The sequence below is a fragment of the Chrysemys picta genome, chromosome 6 (assembly GCF_011386835.1).
Source record: "Chrysemys picta bellii isolate R12L10 chromosome 6, ASM1138683v2, whole genome shotgun sequence".
NCBI classification, from domain to species: Eukaryota; Metazoa; Chordata; order Testudines; family Emydidae; genus Chrysemys; species Chrysemys picta.
The window spans coordinates 69412347-69435348 of record NC_088796.1 but is presented as its reverse complement, the minus strand read 5'-3'; the positions used below and the strand labels follow the sequence as shown (position 1 = coordinate 69435348).

Genomic DNA, 23002 nt, shown 5'->3' with positions numbered 1-23002 from the left:
GGTTACGGTGTCTGATCAGTTACACTAGTGCAAACTCACTGAGGGCAATGGGATGGCACAGATATAGCTAAGGGACTACATTTACTGGTGATGAGCCATGAGGAAAGAACCACCAACCTTGACTTTCAGAGCCCAGGTTGAGCTCTTTGGGCTGACAAGATAAACTTGTAAACCAAGCACATTGGATATGGAACTCAATGAGACACAAGAGATATGGAACCCCACGCTGCCATTTTTAGAGAGTTTCTTTTCAGTGTAGAACTGAAGTTTAAATTCTTGACATATATTTTTCCACCATAACTCCAATTAATTGAAGTTTGTATATCGGGGAATAATGACCATACTAGGTCAACCCATGGAAGTGATCATTTTAAAAAACTGAACTAAATAGTAGGATTTTTGGTTCAGTTACAGTTGAAAAGCCAATGCAAATCCCACACGTATAACAAAACTAAGCGTCAAATCGTCAGCTCTGCCAAAGTCCTATTTGCATTGCTCTAGTGGTACAAAAGGGACTTGAAGCTTCCTTAAGCAGGCAGATTTCCCCGGTGTGGCACAATCTTTGGTTGGCATAAAGTCAGCTCTGTCATTAACATCTCCCTCATTGGGCAGAGGGGGTGTGTGCCAGCAGGCTCAGGCGGTTTTGATTAGAAGACAATTTTCAAGATCTGCAGGACAAGTGATCTTCTCTTCTTGCCGCTACCACTTTTTTGCAACAGTCATCAAGGTTACTGCTAAAGAACTGAATTAGAATTTAATGTAATTGTGCAACAGAATATTTCAATAGTGAGATACAAATGAATTCTTATAGCACAATGAGCTCCCAAGACATCACATTTGAACTTCTAGCCATTGCTTTACTTTCTGACTGTTACTGATGTCCACCAAACAGTCTCATTTCTTATTTTATATACCCTCTCGTCTTGGAGTTTTATCTTGAGGACATTTTCCTCTCCTCCTAATAAATCTTCTGAGAAATTAGGACACCTTGAAGGAAAGCAAGACAAACTTCTCAGAGATTGAGGTTTTGTGAATCTGAGCTATTTTGTAAAAGTTTTGGGATTCTAGTCTACAAAAGTCTGGGATTTCAAAAATTAATCTGAGCTTTATGAAACCCAAACTTCATGAAGCAGTTGGAGAACTTAGGATGTGTGGGTAAAGATAAAGACCACTTCCCCCTCTTCTCTCTTCCACAGAAGAGAAGGGTGAAGATGCAGGTGCTTCTTCTGACCTTCTTCCCATCAGACCCAACTGCACTTCTACTATCATCTTCTAATCAGTGGCTCCCGACATAGTCTTCCTGCAGCAGCAGGCTTACCCTACTATCTCTGTCTTTGGGGAAAAAGTAGGGATGAAAGTAGAAATGGGGACTTACTGGTACAGGGCTGGGTTGGGACTGGCTCTGGCCCCCGAGTGGGGCAGGGCCTCAGGCGGAAGGGGCGGGAATGGGAAGGGTCAGAGCCAGCCCCGCCCGCACTGTACTGGTAAGTGCCCTCCCCCGCTGGGGTAGCAGCGGCAGCCGGGGGCTCTTGCAGCAGTTTAAAGGGCCCAGGGCTCGGCCGCCGCTACCGCTGGGAGCCCCAGGCCCTTTAAATTGCTGCCTGGGGAATCCGGGCCACCCTGGTATGGCACACCGGATCTTGCTGGTACGCCGTACCGGGGCGTACCGGCTTACTTTCACCTCTGAGGAAAAAGATGAGGCTTTCTGCCTTTCCTCAATCCAAAAAGCAGGATTTCTATCAACAGGCACACTGCCCACCCCCTACCCAGCAACTGTGAGTCTGGGGAAATACTTTACCCAGTCCTACTGAACTGCCCTTTCAAATGCTAAGGGGCAGAAAACATCTCACCTAACTGTAGGCAGTGATGTTCTCAACAGCAGAAATGACTGTGGATGCTGATATAACTCAGCCAGGAAAGATTTTTTTTTTAAAGGGACTGTAGTGCAGAAGCAACTTTCTCTGGCTGACAGCTCCTTTGAAGAGCTGGATGTGCCATCTTGAGGAGAGAGGCAGGCAGACCACCAAACATTTCTTTCACCCCCCTCCCGTCCTCCCCAAATGGCAACTGGGGAGAAAGTACTTCTCTATTTTGAAGCAGAGACCTCACATGTATGGCAGTACACAGACCAACCAACCAGCCCGTCTCCTTTTTTTGGGCCCGCATGGTCAGTAGGGGTTATTCCAGCCCTAGGGTGGTAGTTACTCCTGCAGCCTCCCTGGCTCCAACACAAGGGAGAGAACTATCCACTCTTTCAATCCCCTGATCTACTCTAAAACATGAATTTATGCATGAAATTTGCTTCATGCTTCCTTCATCTCAGGCAGATTAGAGCAAATTAAATTTTAAGTTAATTAGCCCAGGCACTTAACACACAATTTGGATCTTGTCTTTTCTTTAAGGTAATCTTCACATCCTGTCTCTAAACTAGTATTTAATATTGCTGCTATAATGCTTGTCCCTTCCCACTCCGCAGCTGGCTGCATTTCAGTAGTAGATGAAGTGATAAGCATATAATTTAACTTGCAAAAGGCTTTATACATACACGTGAATATAAAAATAACTGCTAACATGTTCAGTACTTTTGCACTGCAAATTCAGATAAAATATTTTTAAACCCAGATTTTTCTCTTTGTTTAATATTCCCTGCTCTCTCTCTCATCCTCTCCCTAACTATATTTTTCCCATTACGGATCACTCGCAGGAACATCTCAGAATACACTTTTTTTTTTTTTTCTATTTTCAGTCTGCATTTCTCTAACCCTTTTGTTCCATGTGTTTCTAATGGGCTGGATCCTGTGGTCCTGGTGTAAATCCTGTATTAACTTCAACGGGAAATTGCCTGCATAAGGACTACAGAATCTGGCCCAGTATTGACACAGTCTTCACCTTTCTTGATTTCTCATTCCCTTATAAAGCTTTTCATGTATCTAAAAACATTTTGGCCGTTATTTAATCCTTCAGTAGTAGTACTTTTAAAATGTACTAATCTGAAACACTTCTGTAGATTAAAACTGTTTGAAAAGTCTGCAGAAATCATTAAAGGAAAATTAGATCACTATAACCTACAGCAGAATGGTTGCCATAGGGTACACTTTTCCAACTGGCTCATGTGTATATTGAAATGAAGTTCCAATTTCTTGCTGCCTTGATATGTTTAGTTAGTTACAAAGCCAAGCTCCTTTGTAAGTAAAGTAAATCAAGTTAACTCATAGATTCTTTATATTACCAGGGTTGAAATGTAATGAATATAATTACCTTGAGTCTCATTCAGTGTGCTGATTACCCTGATTTTAAGAGCATCTCTGTATCTTAATGGAGAGTAGCAATTAGCTTCTATATTGATTCAGACTTTACAACTACATTGTATGTCCATCTAATTTATGGACAGTACATTAAAAATAGCTGCCCAAAGTTAGGCTCCTAAATCCTTTTTTTAGGTATCTAAATAAGTGGCCTGATTTTCAAAAGTGAGCACCCAGCATCTCCCTTGGAAATAACTGGATCTAGTTGGTTGCTCAGGACTTTGGAAAAGTCAGGCGAATTATTTAGTACCCTAAATAACAATTCTGGAGCCTAACTATAAGCAGCCATTTTTGTGTACGGAAACTAGATTCTAAGAGCTATGCATCCAAATTACATATAAATTAGCAGTACCAATTTATTTAACAAATATTTCTGTATCTATTTACGTCTCTCTGGCAGTAATGTATATGGCACTATTATTGCAAATTGATAAGCATTATTATATTAGTTATTTTGTCACTTTTGTGCAATTTAATGGGCAATAAGTGGAGGGTTTTTGTGCTTTCAGTTTTTTTATCTTTGTTCTTCTGGTTTCAGTAAAACTTCTATAAAGAACTAGTAGAAAAACATTTTGCAAGAGGTGTCAACAATTTTAAAATTTTCAGTAACCATTTTTAATTGATTTGAATTTTTTTCATGAAAAAGTTGTAGAAAATTTTGGTTTCATAAATTTTGTTCCCCCTTCTCTCCCTTTCTTCCTCTTTTCCCCGCACCCCACCCCTTTTTTTTTCCCCTATTTGCATTTGCCCCTGAAAATGGGAGGAAAAGGAAAAATAGATCTGAGACTGGAGGGAGGAAAATAAAACAAACCTAAATCCCCAAATCAGTAATTTTCCACTTGGGGGGTTTCATCATAAAAAGAAGGAAAAATAGATAATTTGTTTAATTAAATATTCTTGTTTAAATTTTGAACCAGCTCTAATTTCAATTAATATTTTCCCATCACTATAATCTCCATCAACGTAAATTCCGCTCTCTGCTGTGTATGCATTATAAAGCCTTTAATTGAATGACCATTTACTATTTTTTGTGGTTTTTTATTTTATTATTATAATTATAATTATTTTTTACAGACTCTGGGGTTAATTTTCCCCATGCTATGGCCCTACAAACTACTCCACCAGGACCCTTTCAACAGGATCTAGGGCACAGGATGGACACACAAGGGGCAGAATTAAGGTTGCATGGAGGACAGTAAATCTGGTATTTCTTAATTTTTAAGTGCTTGACTTTGCAACTTAAATAACATTTGTTTAATGTAGGCTGGGGTATTTTTGTGGGTGTGTATACACACACACAGACACACACACTGTCTAAAATAGACAGAGGTGCACATAGGCTTATTTAGTTTTAGATTTACAGAAGAGGTAATAGATTAATAGATCAGTGGAGGGCAGTGTTATGAATCGGCTGAGGGTGAGTTTGCTGCAGCTTTTCTGGTTCCTGGCTGGAGGGTGATAAGGCAGCCAGGACAGGAAGGTTCAGTGGCCATAATAAAGGCAGCTATTCCCATAGTGGCTCAGGGTGACTGAACAAGGATTTTCAGAGTTGCCTGTGTGCATCTGGGTCCATCTTGATTTAAGAGGACTTATGTGATTAGTATAGATAAGAGCATGTACACAGTGTAAATAAACAAATTAGCCCAGATCTGAGTCTGCCACATCAATCTCACTGCAATACCACAAATAAACTTGCTGAGAAGCTAGAACATATGGTGCCTATACACTTCATGCTCGACGCACAACCATACAAAATTTAAAATCAACCATGTCACTGTTCTCAGATTCAGCAATCTCTGCTTCTCCTTCAATTACGGTTGACATCCCTAACACTATCACAATGCAGTCAGATGTGTTACCTTTCCTGCTCTAGCTGTTAGGGAGCTCACACATTGTTGTAGGAAAAACACAGAGCCCCGAGCGGAGGTCAGAACTCATAAATATGGCATCTAAAGGAGGAACTGACATTCAGCTATTTGGATGTAAAACATACCTACTTTTCTCTGAGTATAACCATGTCCTATTTTGCTGATTTAGGGTTGTAACTATTTTGTTTAAGAACAAATGAAAAACTTGCAGTTACCTTTTGTCATCCATTCATAACAAAGATTCCTGCCTTACAACAACATTTCCCAGGAGAAAAACAGTGAGACACAAAATGGATCACAATTTTTATAACCATATTTTTTAAATACAGGAGATGGAGAATGGTCTTGTGGTTAAGGCACTGAACTGGGTCAGGAGATCTGTGCTCAGTTACCAGTTCTATCACACACCTCCTGTGAGGTCCTGGGCAGGTGCCTCAACTCCCCATCTGTACAATGATAGTACTTCTCCCTGCCTTACAGGGGTATTGTGAAGATAAATTCATTCTTGATTGTGAAGCAATCAGATACAGCCTGATCCCATTCCCATTGAAGTCAATGGGTGTGTGCCTCCACTGATTTCCAGGGGAATTGGATCAGGCCCATATTGCAACGTGGCCATGCGCCTAGGTAGATAAGAGAGAGCATGTTGTTTGTATGTGAGGTTGAGATCACCAGGAGTCACAGTCTTCACACTATTACCTAACAAACTGAAGTGCTTCAGAGACCTTGTGTGTAACACATTGACTTTCATCTACTTTGAATGAGGTTCCGCTCCCCAGAGAGCTACTAGCAATTATATATATATATATATATATATATATATATATATACACACACACACACACCTTTGTCCTGACTATAACTGCCCATGCTAATGACTCCTGTGAACTCACAGGGAAAGACGGCCAGGGCGAGGTGGAAGGACCTTTTGAATGAAGTGCTGCACAACCTCTTTCAACAGGGCTAAGAAACAGTGAGACTTTAATATTTTATCAGTTGACATTTTGAAAGTGGCAAGCAGCCAGTGAAACACTCAGACTCTCATCTCTCAGTGGAGCGCAAAGATACATTCCTTTTTATGCCAAGCGGTATTACAGTGGTGCCAGCAGCGTTGCTTAGATGAGGTGCTTCTTCATTTGTAATGCTGTTTGTGTTTTGATACCTAATGTTGCAGCTATTTCTAAGTGCATCAGGAAGAAACAGTGTACTAATTGTACTGTAAACAATTGCTTTCTACAGTCATTTACAGGGATTTATTTGAATTTGGACTCTGTTACTCTGAAAACAATAAAATTTACTTTAACCCAATGACAGAGATAACAAGGTATTGACTGTGTACAATTAAAGTGTTAAAACACATCATTACAAACTGCTTGAGAGCAACTAAGTACCAAATTGCATTGGCAAATCTATACATGCACACTTCCCTACTTTGTCATTAGTCTAGGGTCTCATCACTACAGTCACTGATGTTAAGAGATACCCAATGAGCTGTTCAAAACATTAAGAGCCAGACTCACAATTACAAGCAGGCAGAGGAGAGCTTTCAGCTGAGTAAACGAGCAGAGCCAGCTTGCGCACCAGCTGCCTTCCCAACACCTAGTATACAGAAGTGTCTGGGACATGCCAGGTCAGAGCTCGGTTGTGCTGATCCTCAGCTGGCCTATGGCTCTTTAGGGACCATATCCTGCTGGTGAAAATTAGGGCAGCTGTAGGGCTGCTCTAACTTCTGCTGGGTGAGGCACAGCTGCCCCACAGGATAAGGGAACCCTAACCAGTTCCCTGACTCCTCCTCCTGTACAAGCCGAGCTCAGACACAGGGGAATCTGTTACTAAATCAGTGATATGCTAACTGATCCACACATCAGTGGTTAATGAAAAGCAATACAGGTGGAGAGGAACCAATGGACCTTTCCATTGCTAATTCCCATGAACCAGGGACAAAGAGGTGGGCCTGCAGGCTTCAGAAGGCCCCAAAATTGGCCTTTTCCACACCACATTTCCACTCTGTTAGCCATCTCTGCAAAAGGGGAGCTCTCCAGAACCACATCACCCATATTTGGTTTTCTGGAAGCTCCACAAAAGTATGTGATATTAGCTCAAATCTACACTACTCCAGATTTTTTACCATGCGAGTGATCTAGATTGTGTCATGTGTAGACAATATTTTGGAGAAGACATTGGGCAGTTTTACAGCTGTGGATGAAAGCAGCAGCAAAAGAATTTGTGGTCAAGATGTCTTAGTTCCTCAGAACAAAGGGAATGTGAGGGGTTTTTTTGAGTAGGACAAAGTAGATCTGAGTTGAGGCAGGAAATGGGTGACAAGAACTATTTGTACCAATTTTCAGAACATATGGTTTTGGTATTTGGGTAAAAAGAAATTATTAGTACAACCAGGAACTGTTGAAATTAAGGTATGGAGAATAGTGAGATGAGAGTGATACAGTTAGAAGGAAATAAATATGAATAAATCTGACTAGAAAAGATAATCAGATTTATTTCAGAAAAAAAGGTGAGCCTGGGAAAAGGCAGAGACATAGAGGAGGGGTCAAGAACAACACTACAGCAGGCAGGTATAGCAGCAAAATAAAATCTACCATTGTCTATCATAATGGAGAGACGGTTTAATAGGCAAGAGCAAAGCCAGAAAAACAGGGTGTAAGATTCTAAAGAACTGTACCAAGTGAGTGAGAAGCATGTCACTGGAAGTTCATGGAAGTTAACAGTATCAATCACCATATTATGCTTATGTCAAGAAAGAGAGGGTAAAGAGGGGTAAAAGACAGAGAAAAGGAAAAGCTCATTGACCAGACATAAGGGGCAATGTCATTATTATGAATGGAGCAGAAATGAAATAGAAAAATGATTGAGGATATCATGTGAAACACGGCTGGTGAGACAAAGGAGACTAAGGTAGTTAGCCAGCTGTGTTTGCCAATAAAGGAAGGCAGGGAGGTAGTTTTACATCAACTTGCAGATACTTCACAAGGAAGAACCCACAAAAGGAGGAAAACAACACCTCACCACTACTGCTCTTCTGCCTGCACCTGTGGAGACCCCAGGCAGACAGCATCTTGACCCTGGAAGCTTCCAGCCAGGTCCTGGTCTTGACTTGCTGCAAATGTGGCCTGCATGTGCCCATCAGCAAAAGCCAGGCAGAAGGAGCCATCCAGTGTTAGAGGTGTTTGTCGGTGGAGTCCCTCAGGAAGCATGTAAGACAACTGCAGGAGGGAGTTTGCCTGACTAGCACTCGGGAGCACGAGGAATTAATTGACAGGATGCACATAGAGATGTTCGAGACGGAGGATGCTAGCTGACTAGAGAAGACTACAGCAGCACCAGAGGAGGAAGAAGAACCAGCTGCTCTACGGGGAAGAGAGACTGGCTGCTGGCCACCTTAGGCAGCAGACTATGCTTCACCCATCTATCCATGTTCCCCATTCATTGCAGTCAAGAACCAGTATGCAGTACTGGCATCAGGAGGTGAAGAGCAGACTGCAATGGTCCCCAAGGCTGGGAGGCTCATGTACACCACCCCCAAGAGGAGAAGGAGAAAAAGCGTGGCAGTGACTCCCTTCTCAGGGAGATGGAGGCCTGACCTTACATCCCAGGAGGTGTGTTGCCTTCTTCAAGCATGGAGTGGGGTGTCCATGAAGGAGGTCTGCTGGGAAGAGATGGGTCCACCTGACCAAGAAGGGGGAAATACATCTTGGGGACACGGACTTGCCAACCTAGTGAGGAGGGCTTTAAAGTAGGTTCAAAGAGGGCAGGTGACAAAAGTTCACAGGTAAGCATAAAACAGGTGACCTTAACAGAGGGCTAGACTTTCGGGAAGGACATGGAAAATTACAGCAGGATCATAGGAGCAACAAAAGTGGAAATTAGTGGGGGAATGGAGTATGGGGAATAAACAGGAAGAACTGGATGTATTAGTACATAAGCTAAATTATTACTTAACTGGTATCACAGAGACTGAACCGGATAAATCTCATGACTGGAATATTTGTACGGAGGGGTATAGCTTGTTCAGGGAGGACATGCAAAGTAAAAAGTGAGGAAGAGTAGCCACCTATTCCCAAGGCAGGGTGGCTCATGCACACCTCCACGAAAAGGAGGAGACAAAGGCTGGTGCTGGATTATATATCAAGAATACAGACACTTGTTTTGAGGCCCAGAAGAAGGTTGAAAGCCTCTGGATAAAGATAAGGGGAAAAACTGGGGTGACATCATGGTAGGGGTTCTACTATAGACCACCAAATCAGGAAGAAGAGGTGGATGAGGTATTTCTAGAACAAATAATAGAAATATCCAAAGCACAAGAACAGGTAGTAATTGGGGACTTTAACTACCCAGACATCTGTTGGAAAGTAACACGCAAAACACAAACTGTCTAATAAGTTCTTGGAATGTTTGGGGCCAACTTCTCGTTTCGGAAAGTGGAGTAAATAATCAGTGGGACAGCCATTTTAGACCTGATTCTGATTAACAGGGAAGAATTGCAAATCTGAAGGTAAAAGGCACCTTGGGAGAAAGTGATCATGAAATGACAGATTTCATGATTCTAAGGAAAGGAAGGAGTGTGAGCAGCAGAATAAGGACAATAGACTTTTTAAAAAAGTAGACTTTAACAAACTTAGAGAATTATGGGAAGGGATAGAGTAGTTCAGGAGAGCTGGCAATTTCTCAGGGAGACCACATTAAATACACAACTGCCCACTATTCTGATGTGAAGGAAAGACAAGAAGAATAGTAAGAGGGCAATATGGCTCCATCAGGAGCTCTTCGATGCACTGAAAAATCAAAAAGAAATTCGCATTCCTTTGAAGTAATAGGACCTAAACTCTTTTCCTACTGTGGCTTTTGATTCAGATAAAAAAGTTTGACTCTGCATATTTGAACTAAAATTCAAGACATTGTCCAAGCACTTTGAAGGCACTTTAAGAGTAGAGCTATTAGGATTAACTCAGATTTCTCCTGTTACAATAAATGGACGAGAAAAGCTGCCAGGCTCTATCTTCTGATTATCTACATTTTAAAATAACCCAGAGCCTATTTACTGGAATTACCACTACATTTTTGCTCAGCATGAAGTCATCCAAAGGAGAAATTACTTTCAAGAACTGATTTAATCTCTCCTCTCCCCAGCCAAAATCTTCAGGAGAAATATAAATGACTAGCTTCTCAGCTATGGCTAAGCATCACTCACCGCAGCTGTGGGGTGAGGAAGGGGTACGGAAGTATGCTTTGTGCTCTCCTTCCCAAATCCTGTGGCTCTCTGCCCACTAGGCCAGATGCTGGTCTTAATTAGAGCAACCTTAGTACTGCTCAAATTTACATTGTCCGGCAAGGAGGCTCTTTTGGCAGCCATGGAAGAGTGCGATGAAGGGAAGCCTCAGTCACGTTCCCTGCACTGGTGACTGGGCAGGGTTTGGTAAAAAGCTGCCACACCTGAGGGAATCCTCCAGTGACCAGTTACATTGTCTTTAAAGCTGCTACACAGAACTGGAGCCAGAGCAGCACAATGCATTCAGAATGCAGGAAAGGATCTGATCCAACATTTGGTCTCACACGTCTGAGACTTTTGTACAGTGTAAAGTTAAACTCGCCATACCCCAAAAGCACAGCATTATCTGTTCAGTTATCAGAATGGCAAAAGTTATCAGCAATGTCAACACAAATGTGTGTTTTGATGACAAATGCACAACACATAAGCCATACTAACTTACCAGACATGGTTACAGTTCAAGTTGCTATGTTTTGGCAACATAAATTGTATGTGAATTTATTTATTTAAATATTCTGAATGAAGGCGAAAGTGATTTTTAAAGTCTGAGAAATAAAATTCAGGCAGGTTCTCTGATTTTTTTTTTTTATAATAGAATTCAGCTGAGTCAGAGAATTAAGACTCATCTTTCAGTGTTTAAATTTCTCTTGTTTTTGAAAATATAACTGAAGAAATATAATAATGAAAGCACATTTTGATTTCTTATACTTATCTAAGAGTGCATTTATTGGTGTATTATGTATGATAGATAAAGAGTTCTCAAGACTATGTATATTTTATTACTACACAGATCTTTTCATATGAGAGTGGTATGAAACCAACAGTGCATGAATAGTCCCAGTGTGATGATACTGGAGAACTAATCTGACACCAGCTGTGCATGTTGAGATGCAGTATTATGGCTACAAGAGAAATGTGCAACCAGATTCGTGTGTGTATTCTGGGCATTATGAAGAGGTAAAAGCAGATGAGAAAAGAAATTGTTCATGTGTAGTTCAAATATTCTGGTAATGGGAAAGATGGTGGGAAAGCAGGTATTGCAGATAAGTCCCAGCAGTATAGTAAATGGACACCTGACACGTAAATAGCTGTGCGTGGATAGCTCCAATTAGGCGGCAGATGCCTTGGAAGAGGCATAGGGATAATTCCTTTACTGTGTAGAAGTTAATTTTCTCACCATCGCTTATTCTAGAAACATTATTAAGATGAATAAATGTGGAAAGTTTCAAGTTTTTAAGGTTTGTCAATATTTAATAAAGGTACTTGAAGAAATGTTATCCAACTAGTCCAACATTTCAAAAACAAGTCTCTTACAGTGAACATGATAAAAACAAGTAACTATCACTTAAAACATCACAAAAACTTCAGTCCTGCCAATTCAATAAGCAGGAGGAGTTTGGGAAGGAAATATTTTAGTTTTCAATTCTCCTATTTAATTGCATTTTTCAATTCAACCTTAGACCTGGAATCATAATTGTGGCTTTATAATTATTGCTGCCTAAACTCTAAATTTGAAGTGGATAAAAATGAAGTTTGTTCTAGTACAAACTCTTGGCTAAATCCATAATTACAGTTCAGCTGATGACGCACTCCTAAAGTATGCTCAACCAGTGCATTGGGGGGAGGTAGGCTGGTTCAGTGATTAGGACACTTGCCTTTGGCTCAGGAGACCTGGTTCAAGTCCTTGTTCAACCACAGATGTTGTGTGTAAACTTGAACAAGTCACTTAGTCTCTCTGTGCCTTTGTTCCCCAACGGTTAATGGAGATAAAAGTACCTCACTACCACAAAAGAGTGTTGTGAGAATAAATACATTAAGGATGGTGCGGTGCTCAGATACTATGGTAATGGGAGCCATATACGTGCATAAGGCAGAATGCTGAAGGCCTCCTAAAGGTAGGTCAGCACATTTCCTTCATTTAAGAAAAATACAGTATGTAGGAGAAAAGATGTGAGGCTAAAGAAACAGTAGGGGAGAGAAGAAAAAGAAGACATGTAGGGAGAGGAGAGAAGCCAGGTGGAGGCAAGAGCTGGTGAGTGAAAATGCAAGGGAATAAGGAGGCAAGAGAAGTGGATTAAGAAATGGGTGAAGAAAAAGGGAAAGTGGATGAAGAAATGGGGACTGAGAAGAGACTCCTACTTTGAGACAAACTTCCCACATGACTACAACTTGTAGGGCAGTTATCTTACTTCAGCAGCACAGTATTACTACTAATCATATCTCTTCACACAGATAAAAGGGAGACGGAACAGCTAATGTAGAACTGTTTATATTAGATTCCTGAGAGGAAGAATTTAAACCGAAAAAATGTGAATGATAATTGGGAATTGTTTAAGAACGCTTACTCGAGGCACAAAAAGCCACAATCCCCTAATCGGGGAGGAAGGCCATATTGGTTAAGAAAAAACAAGAGCACCTGGTTTACAGGGGAAGAGGGGAAAAAATAACATAACAAATGGAAGAAAGGGGAAATTGATACTAATGAATATAAACCAGAAAACTGTAGTTGTACAAAATTGATAAGGGAAGCAAAGGGACACAAGGAGAAATCTATGGCCAAGAGAATTAAAGTTAATAGGGAGTAGCTTTTAAAGTATATTAGGAACAAAAAGAACCCTAATGGTATTGGTCCATTACTAGATTGATATGTTAGCATTATCAATAATAATACAGAAAAGGCAGAAGTATTCAATAAATATTTCTATTCTGTATTTGGGAAAAAACAGATTATGTAGTCATGTCATATATGTTAACACTCTGTCTATACCATTAGTATGTCAGAAAACAGCAGCTTCTAAATTCAGCAGATCCAAATCACTCACATCTGAGAGTTTTAAAAGAGCTAACTGAGGAGTTCACTGGAGTGTTAATGGTCATGGTTTTCTGGGGAAGTTCCAGAAGTCTGGAAGCTAATGTCGTACCAATATTTAAAACGGGTAAATGGGATGACCCAGGTAATTATAGGCCTGTCAGCCCAACATCCATCCCGGGCATGCTAATGGTGCAGCTGATATGGGCCTCTCCCAATAAAGAACTAAAAGAGGGTAAAATAAACAATGCAAATGAACATGGGTTTATGTAAATCAGAGCTTGTTAAACTGATCTGTTATTTTTTTTGATGAAATACAAGGTTGGTTGATAAAGGTAATAGTGTTGATGTAATAGACTTAGACTTCTGTCAGGCAATTGACTTGATACTGCATGATATTTTGTTTAAAAAACTTGTATGATATAAAATTAGCACAGCACATATTAGATGCATTAAAAAGTTGGCTAACTGATAGGTCTCAAAATGTAATTGTACACTGGGAATTGTCATCAAATGGGTATGTTTCCAGTGATATACTGCAGTTCTTGTCCCTATGCTAGTTAACATTTTTGTTAGTGACCTGGAAGAAAACAAAATAATCAGTGATAAACTTTGCAAATGACACAAATATTAGGGAAATGGTAAATAATGAAGAGGACAGGTCACTGATACAGATCGATCTGGATTTCTTGGAAAGCTGGGTGCAAATAATGTGTTTTAATATGGCTAAATGTAAATGTAGAGATCTAAGAACAAAAAAATGTACGCCATAGAGATGCTCTAGGAATTATTTTAGAAAGTTCTATGGCCTGTGTTATAGAGGAGGTCAAACTAGCTGATCACAATAGTCCATTCCGGCCTTGGAATCTATGAATCTAGTGCAAAAGATATTGGTTGCACAGCTGTGTTAAATTATTTTCATGCTTCTGCTGGAGAGGAACCCACTGCCTTTTGTTAAAAATAACTGATGCAAAAATAACTTTTGATGGTTTTTCAAATCACATGTAGAATGAAAATTTACTGCAAATATTTCCAGAGGTGCTCATCACCAGTATCAGAAGGGTGCACCATGATTCTAAGCACTGGCGAAACCTCTTTGCTTCAATTAGCAAAGTTGTAGATGGAGCTGGGCAGTTTGTAGCAGCTGACTTGTTACTCCAAGTGTAAAATTTCATGGAGGGCCCAATCCTGAGAAAAAAATTACAGCCTAAGGAAAAGGCTGCTCTCATGTGAAAACTTCATTATGTCCCAGCTTCCAAAGTGAAAGCAACTCCCAGATAGTCTTCAAAGTTGGGCTGCAAGTTGAGATAGTAGCTACTGTAAGTTGAGATAGTAGCAGATGCTACCTTCAGCACCCCCAACCGCACAAATTATTATTGTTCACAGACCAACCAACCATTTCTTTGGCATGTCCCATATTTCCTTTTCCATGATACTCTACAAACACCTGCCATACAAGTCTCCTCTATGGATAAATATGATGGTGCAGTCTCCTTGCATGCTAGCTTACTGGATTCTAATGGTTAACTGACACTATGACTTGCCTCATTGTTGTGACTGGATATGGCATGTGTGTGCACATGCATGCCCACTTTTCTTTTTTCTGAATTGAAGGAATGAGAGAAGGGTTTGCTTCTGCTGCATTCAGAAACTGCTCATGTTGAGCTTATTGCTTTAATTATTATGCAGGAACTATTATCCAAAGAAAAAGGACAAGTTTGTGTTTCCCCAAATCAAAGTGTTTTTCACGCTCCATTTCTTTAATGCATACTTATATTGTATTCCATTTAAATATTAAACAGTTAAGCTTAGTGGTGAGAAGATTAAATATCCTGATCCTGCACGATTTGGAAAGCATTGTTCATCAGTAGATTAGTTCAGCAGTACAGTTGATTTATTCAACAAATGAGCAACGAGGGCTTTGTGTGTGTTTTGCTCTAAAACAAGAATAAATAGCTCTCTTAAGAAACCCCAGCATTAAACAATACCAAAAAGAATAGGTTACAGGATTTTTCATAATTTTATACACAGACACCAACATGTTTTGGGTTGTGAAGCATTATCATTAAATAACCTGCAGAATTTAACCATTTTCTTGCAGAATCTTTTACAAATGTACAGAATTTTCACAGATATAATCAAGTGCTAAATGGGGTGGGGAAGAGCTTCTCTCACTGCTCATTGAACTTAGTGGTGCCAGTTGATCAACTTTTTATCTGGCATTTCCCTCTTTTATCCACTATTCACCTGATTTTTGCCTAGCACTTTCTCTGCTGTCTTCCCAGTGTCCCTCTCACTTCTCTGCACAGCACACTGCTTCCCTGTTCACCTTCTGACTGTTTGCATGACCCCTGCTTTAATGTTTGCCTGATGAGTCCCCTCCTGCAGCACGACATGCTATTTAGAATTTATTGACTGCTTCCTCCATTTTTTACTTAATTGGTATTTCATTAAAAAAAAATCTCCAATGAGAAACCTTTTCCAGATGCCTGTTTGGAGCCAGATCCTGCAGACTTTTACTCATGTAAGTAGTCTTCACTCAGATGGAACTACTTCAATGACTACTGATGTAAGAATTACTCGGTAAGAGGGGGCAAATTCTGAAGGATCATACCCTTGTTGAGCAATGCATTGTAAGGTAAACACCACAAAATTCCTTGTGCATGCTGCAGGGTGCGGTTTGTATAGATCACCCACCTGTCAAATAGCTCCCCTCCTGTGACCAACTCCAGAACAAGACTGATTTCTGTGGGGGTTTCAAATATCTCCTTCAGTTTTATCTGGGAAAAGATACCAAACAGAGTAATTATTTTCTGATTTCTCTCTTCAACTGAGTCCATGCACTGTACAATAGACTACAACTAGGGGACTGTAGTGAAGTGGAAGATGGTACTAACAGTGATTACATGATTCACACTCAGATCAGTTAAGCAATTTATTGTAAGTATTGTTTATGGCGCTTAATTATTTCTTTTTTGCTTCTTTTTATCTCCTCTGGGATCCGTCTTTCTTTCATCCCTACACACTCACCTTTCATAACTCAGCAACCCTTTCTCAAATGCAGGAAGATTAGAGACTGCTTTAAGGCCCATCAGCACCTCTTCATGAGTCTTACAGAGGAATTCCCTGAAGACAAACGCAAGGCTTTCCCTCCCCCCAGGGACTAACAACCATGACATCACCAGCTGGTTCTATTTATCCCTTTTCTGCCAGGTTCCCCTTTAAGCAAAAGGCTTGTTTTTGTAAATTCTGTCTCGCTACTTGGCAGAAACTTTAATAATTTACTTTAAAATGTAACTCTGACCCAATGATCTTAGATAAAAACCCAGATCTTTAATCAAAGCCTCATATATTAGCATACAATGTGAGCTATAAAGATCAATACTGCAGTCTCAGAAACTGAATACATTGTTAATGAGAGGAAACAGTGAAATACTGTAAAAAAACCCACTTACAATGTTTGGATGTGAGAGGCGAAGGAGAACACCTATTTCAGTTCGGACAATTTTCTTGTCTACCTAGTTAAAAGAAAAAAAAGATGTGAAATGTGACTGCAATACTCATCTGAGAAACATCTGACGGCATTACAGGAAAATGTCCATGAGCAGATTGCTAGATTTCTTAGGAGAATGATTTGTGTCTCTTGCACTGAAGTCTAACAGGTAATTATGGAAGAGAATGAGAGTTTGCCCATGCTCTGGAATAATGTACATTTTCTCTCTAGAACATTCACATTGTTGCAAGCCCATGCAAGACAGCAAACATATGAAAGACAAGCCTGAAAAAGAGGCTAGAGATTGTATTTGCTATTCTGTCCCTGTGCATCTCCATTACACCAGGGGATGAATGTGGCCCAAAATGATGTGTTTAACAGTGTCTGTCAGGTTAGTCGGGAAGGAAAGGATTCTTCATGCTTAGGTGGCGTTTATACGTTTGTGGTATATTTTGCTATAAAATTAAGAGGTGAATGTAAAGGATGTTATTTCCCTGTACGGGGCACACAACCCTCAGCCGGAGCCCAAAGCAAGGTGTAAGGTTTGACTTGCTTCAGAGACACCTCTAAAGCAAAGGTATATGGGTGCACCTCATTTCAATTAAATTCTGAGAAGGACCCTCCTCCCATTTGCTGCTCAACAACCACTCTTCCAAGATCTTGTCTCTTACTCCAGATTCAGTTTCCATCTCCCCTGCAGCAAATCTCACTTATAGTAAAGCTGAGGGCCAATTCTCCACAGCTGGTCCAGCTCTACTGCACAGCAGGGTCGTTCACTCAGGATGACAACTGTGCTCCTACTAGCCATAGGAAGAGGGTTAACCCCTTCCAGGTTTGGAGAGGGTCTGTGTACCCCATCATACTCAGGTACTGAAGTGCATGAATGAGTGAATGAAAAAAAACTTGTTAAGTTTGAAAACATGTCATGACGTTTATTTTATTTATTTAGCTAAAGTAATCAGTAAGTTGATGGAGGAACTGTCCTTGTAACAGATACTTTCATAAAATGAAGAGCCAACATGGATCAAGGTAACCCTGTTATTATAAAAGAGAATGTGAAATATGAAGGATTCCGCCCTCAAATGCATTTCACTATTCTTGTACAGGCCTTCAGAAATGATAGCTTTTCCATTTCCTAGCACAGTTTGTAGAAATACTTTTGTGACAACTATTTTTTTAAATGCATGGTCCTGTTGCGTTAGCTATCCTGCAGAGAGGGAATGGTTTTTGTTTGTTTGTTTTGTTTCACACAAGAACTCAATGTTATCCAAGGGAATTCACCCTGTAAGGTAGAAAATTGGCTGACGAACAAGTGGAACTTTATACTCAAGATTTATGCCTGTACTGCGGAGGCATATTCTTGAGTACTTATCATGATTGTGGCTAGAAAGTAAGAAACAAATGTTTTAAAAAGCCTTCATGTTATACAAGCAGGATATCATTTGGAAAGAGGCAGCACTCTGCTTAAACACAAGCTTCGTAAATTTTTACCTCGATTGTAGGGAAACATTTTGCTTCGACGGGGAACAAATACAACAGTTGTTTTTCCAGTGACAACAAGCTTCAAATATTTTTCATTTTCAAAATTACAACAGAGATATAAAGCTCAATTCTCCTCTCACTTACATACGTGTAAATCAGCTGGAGTCTATGGTGTGACACTGGGGCGAAGGTGGTCTATGCAAGTACAGAATTAGACCAGTCGTCCTTCCTTGAAACTGCTCATTTTAGTTTGCTCTGACAGGAGACCAAAAAAGAAGAGCAACCTTGAAGAGACACTGAAGGGGTTCCCTTGTCCGACCAGCACGAAGAGGCAAAAATGAAAAGGGACTGAAATAGTTGAGTGAAAATGCTGTGTGGACTTCGCTGTAAAGTTGCTTCATAGTAGCAAGCCAGATAAATGTCAGTAAAGGTAATCAACTGAGACTACTCACAGAACGTGTCAATCAAACTGACCTCAAAGTATAAGTCCTCCCAAAGACCCACACTGCATTGGAAGCAACATCTTTGTACTCATGTTCTGATTGTGCCCCCCTTTAAAAAAAAAAAAAAGTAGGGAGCTTATCATCCCGGCACAGGCCATGCAGGCTTATGCCATAGCAGAGACTAGGGATACTGGGTTATACATGTGGCAGTTTTCATCACTACTGAATTATGGGCATCTAGCTTCTGGTTTTGAATCCCACTTCCTTCCTACATGTTAACAAGTATATCAAAACATTGACGTGGTGATGATATTCTCATCCGATGCTCCTTTCTAGTAAGTGGCCATGTGTGGATGGAGTGAGGTGTAGCTGGCATCATTTCCTGGCTCCTGAAGACAGTAAACATCATGTCTTAGATCTTGACTTTTCTTGTTTGTCCTTTAGAAATCGCTTTTTCAAATTCTAGCAGTTGGCATATTTAACTCCTATGAAAGTTGAAAGATTGGATTACTACATTTCAAAGCTGGAAATAGGAGTAATGTGGTCTAATGATAATGCTATGTGATGCCAAGCAGACCACAGAGATTGATTCTAGTTGAAACAATCTCCATAAAAGTTTGGAGAGTCAGATAAGAAGGAAAGAAAATGGGACTGTGACACCTCCAGGTGCACTTACACTACTATTGTGAAAATCATGGGAGGTTAAGTGAAATGGAGGGTGTAATGGGATCCCTGGGGTGCAGCCTGGGACTGAGAGACCACTGTGCCCCCTTAACTCTCCAGCCTGGGCTGTCTCTCACAATGCTTTGCTAGTGACAAGCAGAAAACCCCTCCAGGTACTGTTACCACTTTGCTGGAGAATGGCTGGTGATGTCTGTTCAGCACCCACCCGGGCGTTGGTTACCTCCCTTGTCATTGTTTCTGGAAAGCTAGTATCTGGGTGCTTCCCAAACCCACAGCATATTTTAGTGAAAACTATACAACACAATTCTTATAATTTTATATAAATTAATGATACATATGTTTAGATGGAACAATGGGTTTCAGCAGATCATAATCTTTCCCCTGATACCTCACATGACATGCTTTATATGCAATATCACAATTATATATAGATGAGGAATATGGGGGTTACAGGGTGCTCCCCCGAAGTATAGTGTGTCACAGAGGGTCCATAACCAAACTTTCCTAAACTTCGAAGATATTTGCTCAGTTTGAAATGTCAGATTACATTCTTTCTTACAAGTGGCATGCCCTCTCAGGCTGTATACTCATCTCCACAATGAGGGGAGCTTCTTGTTGCTCAAGAAGAAGCATTACCTGAACAATAAATAGTTTTGTTAGCATTAACCGATAGATTTCAAAAAATAATTGTAAGTGGTGAAATGCCATTGAAAGGAGGTGTTTTTAGTGTTGTGCTGCAGGGAACTGGTCTGAGCTGATTATTATTCAATATCTTTATCAATGATTTAGAGAAATATATAAAACCAGTGCTGGCAAAATTTGCAAAATTACAAAAAAAATTGGTGGAATGGTAAATCATTAAGGGGATAGGTCAGTTATATAGACCAATCGGGATTGCTTGATTAGATGGACTCATTTGAACAGCATACTTGTTAACACAGTCAAATGCAAGATCATACACCTAACAATAATATATGTGGGACACACGTATAAAATGAGAAACTATATTCTGAAAAGCAGTGACTCTGAAAAGGACTTTTGGGTCATGGGAGACAATCAGCAATCTTGTAGCTCAGAGGGTGAATGCAATCCTTCGATATATAAGCCAGGGAATATGAAATATAAGTAAGGAGGTAGTATTACTTCTGCATTAGTGAGGCCATTGATGGAATATCATGTCCAGCTCTGGTGTCCACTTTGCAAAAAGAATGTGCTCAGAAACAAGCTACAAGAATGATTTGAGGTCTGGAGAACAAAGCTGTATTGCAAGAAACTAAGAGTATGTCTGCATACCAGCTGGGAGGTATAATTCCCCAGGCAGACATGCACACACTGGCTCTGTTCAAGCTAGCCCACTAAAAATAGCAGTGTGGCTGGGCAGGGGGTGGGACAGGCAGCATGGGCTAGCCACCCAAGTATGTATCTAGGACCTCAGACGGGGGTCGCCTGAGCCACTGCCCATGCCATCTTGGGCACATACATATTTTCAGTGAACTAACTCAAGCAGAGCTAGCTTGTGTATATCTACCCAAGCTGGGAATCATACCTTCCAGCTGCTGTGCAGAAATATCCTTAATAAGCACCAACTATTTGGAAGAAAGGTTACCAGGTGACTTGATCATGGTCTACAAATACCAACATGGGGAAGAGATTTCTAACAGATGGCTCTTTCATCTAGCAGAAGAAAGCATAACAAGATTCAATGTTATAAATAAGTCAAAAAAAATTAACAGAGGGGGCAATTAACCTCTAGAACAACTTAGCAAAGTTTGTGGTGGATTCTTCATAATTGAAATCCTTAAAGCAAGACTTTATATCGTTTAAAAAGCTACCCTATATCTCAAACTGAAGGTATGGGCTTGATATAGAAATTACTGGGTAAGGTTCTATGGCCTGTGTTATGCAGGATGTCAGACTAGATGATCATGATGCTCCCTTCTAATCTTAAAATCTATGGATACATAACATTAATGAATCTAAATCCCAGTGGTGCAAAGCCTTTTTAGTACAAAGTATTTAATACAAAGGGCCATCACAGCCCTATAAAAATTACAAGTATTTCTAGTATTATAAAGTCAGTAACTTCGCATTCAGTGAGTGTATTAAGTATGTACACTAGACATCTTTTAGGACTTTCAGGTAAGGCAATCGCCTATTTTCCTGTGAGTGCTCAGGAAATATTATCCACTTAGTAATAAAAACTAAGTGGCTGTGACTGTAAATACTAAGTATGGGCATAATCCTGCAAACCATTACTCAAATGAGCAATCCCTTGACATCAATGAGGCTACTCATGTGCGTAAAGATTACCTGTGAGAGTGAAGATTTGGAGGATCAGGCTTTAAATACTTACTAGATTCTCAAAGTCAATTCCTTCCGGCTAGAAAGGTTTAAGAAGATTGATGAATTCTGGACTTGTTTTCATACTCTCTGTAAAATGTCTGTCTAACCCAGTAGGTATCAAGCAAATGAATTCAAAATATTGCACAAGGCAGTTATTCCCCCGTGAAAGCTATTTAAATGTGGCAATCTACTTTCTCCAGCATGCTGTAGGTATCAAACCAAACAGTACCCTATTTTTGGACACGTTCATGCATTATGAATATCTGGCAACAGGTATGCAATAAGACTATGTCTACACAACAGCTGCACCGCTGTAGCACTTCTGGTGAAAACGCTCTAAGTTGACGGAGAGAGTTCTCCCATCAGCTTAATATCTCCTGCCTGCACGAGAGGTGGTAGGTGTGTTGGTGGGAGAAGCTCTCCCACTGACATAGCACTGTCCATGCCAGTGCTTAGGTTAGTATAAATTACGTCACTCAAGGGTGTGGATTATTATTATTATTATGACTGAGGTAAGTTATATTAAAGTAAATTGTAGTGTAGACATGCCTGAGTTTTCCTTTTGGAACCAAATGGGCATTGCTAGAGTATAATAAAGAGCTTAAGGAACGGGATCCTGATTTTATCCACCTGATGGCAACATATTAAGAGGGGAAGGATGGTCCAGTGGTTTGGACACTAGCTTGAGACTTGTTCAATTCCCTGTCCTGCCACAGACTTCCTGTGTGACACCAAGCAAGTCACGGAGTCTCTCTGTGCCTCAGTTCCCCATATGACAAATAACGATAATGAAACTTCCATATCTCACAGGGGTGCTGTGAGGTAAAGATGTTAAAAGACTATGAGGAGCTCAGATACTACAGTAATGGGGGCCATGTAAGTACCTAACATAGTTAGATATTTGTAAACAGCCTGGAAAGCTATAACCAAAAAATGGCTATGGAGATAAATCTTACAAACAGAAATGTGTGTGTCTGTGTATGCATATCCAGCTATATCTAAAAAAACATAAAATCTCTGTATGGTAAGAGCATCAGCCTACATAACAGAGTCATTAGGGAGATCATGCTATTTTACTTCTTACATTCATTTTCTTACCAACTCACATGCAAAGTGTCACTTGTACCACAACACGTCACCACTTAATTTGGTCCAGCCATTTCCATGAAAGATGCATCTACTTACATCAGGTCTGAATTTGGCGCTAGATGTTTATCCTGGATACAAGCATCTACAATTCTTTCACTGAGGTTTGTCTATTCCTGAAGGCAATCACTTTGCTAGGAAAACA

At 40.2% G+C, this 23002-nt stretch overlaps 1 protein-coding gene across 2 annotated transcripts in view; it reads right to left on the bottom strand.

Moving 5' to 3' along the window:
• Positions 1-23002, bottom strand: part of CAMK4 (calcium/calmodulin dependent protein kinase IV) — a 288928-nt gene that overhangs the window by 118874 nt on the left and 147052 nt on the right. Inside the window, exons 3-4 of one of the 2 annotated variants that reach the window (XM_005281632.5) lie at positions 16722-16784; positions 15964-16046 (exon numbers count right to left, since the gene is read on the bottom strand). In XM_005281632.5, coding sequence (XP_005281689.1) covers positions 15964-16046; positions 16722-16784 — 146 coding nt within the window. The remainder of the gene's footprint in view (positions 1-15963; positions 16047-16721; positions 16785-23002) is intronic. The other variant, XM_024106727.3, reaches the window with a different exon arrangement.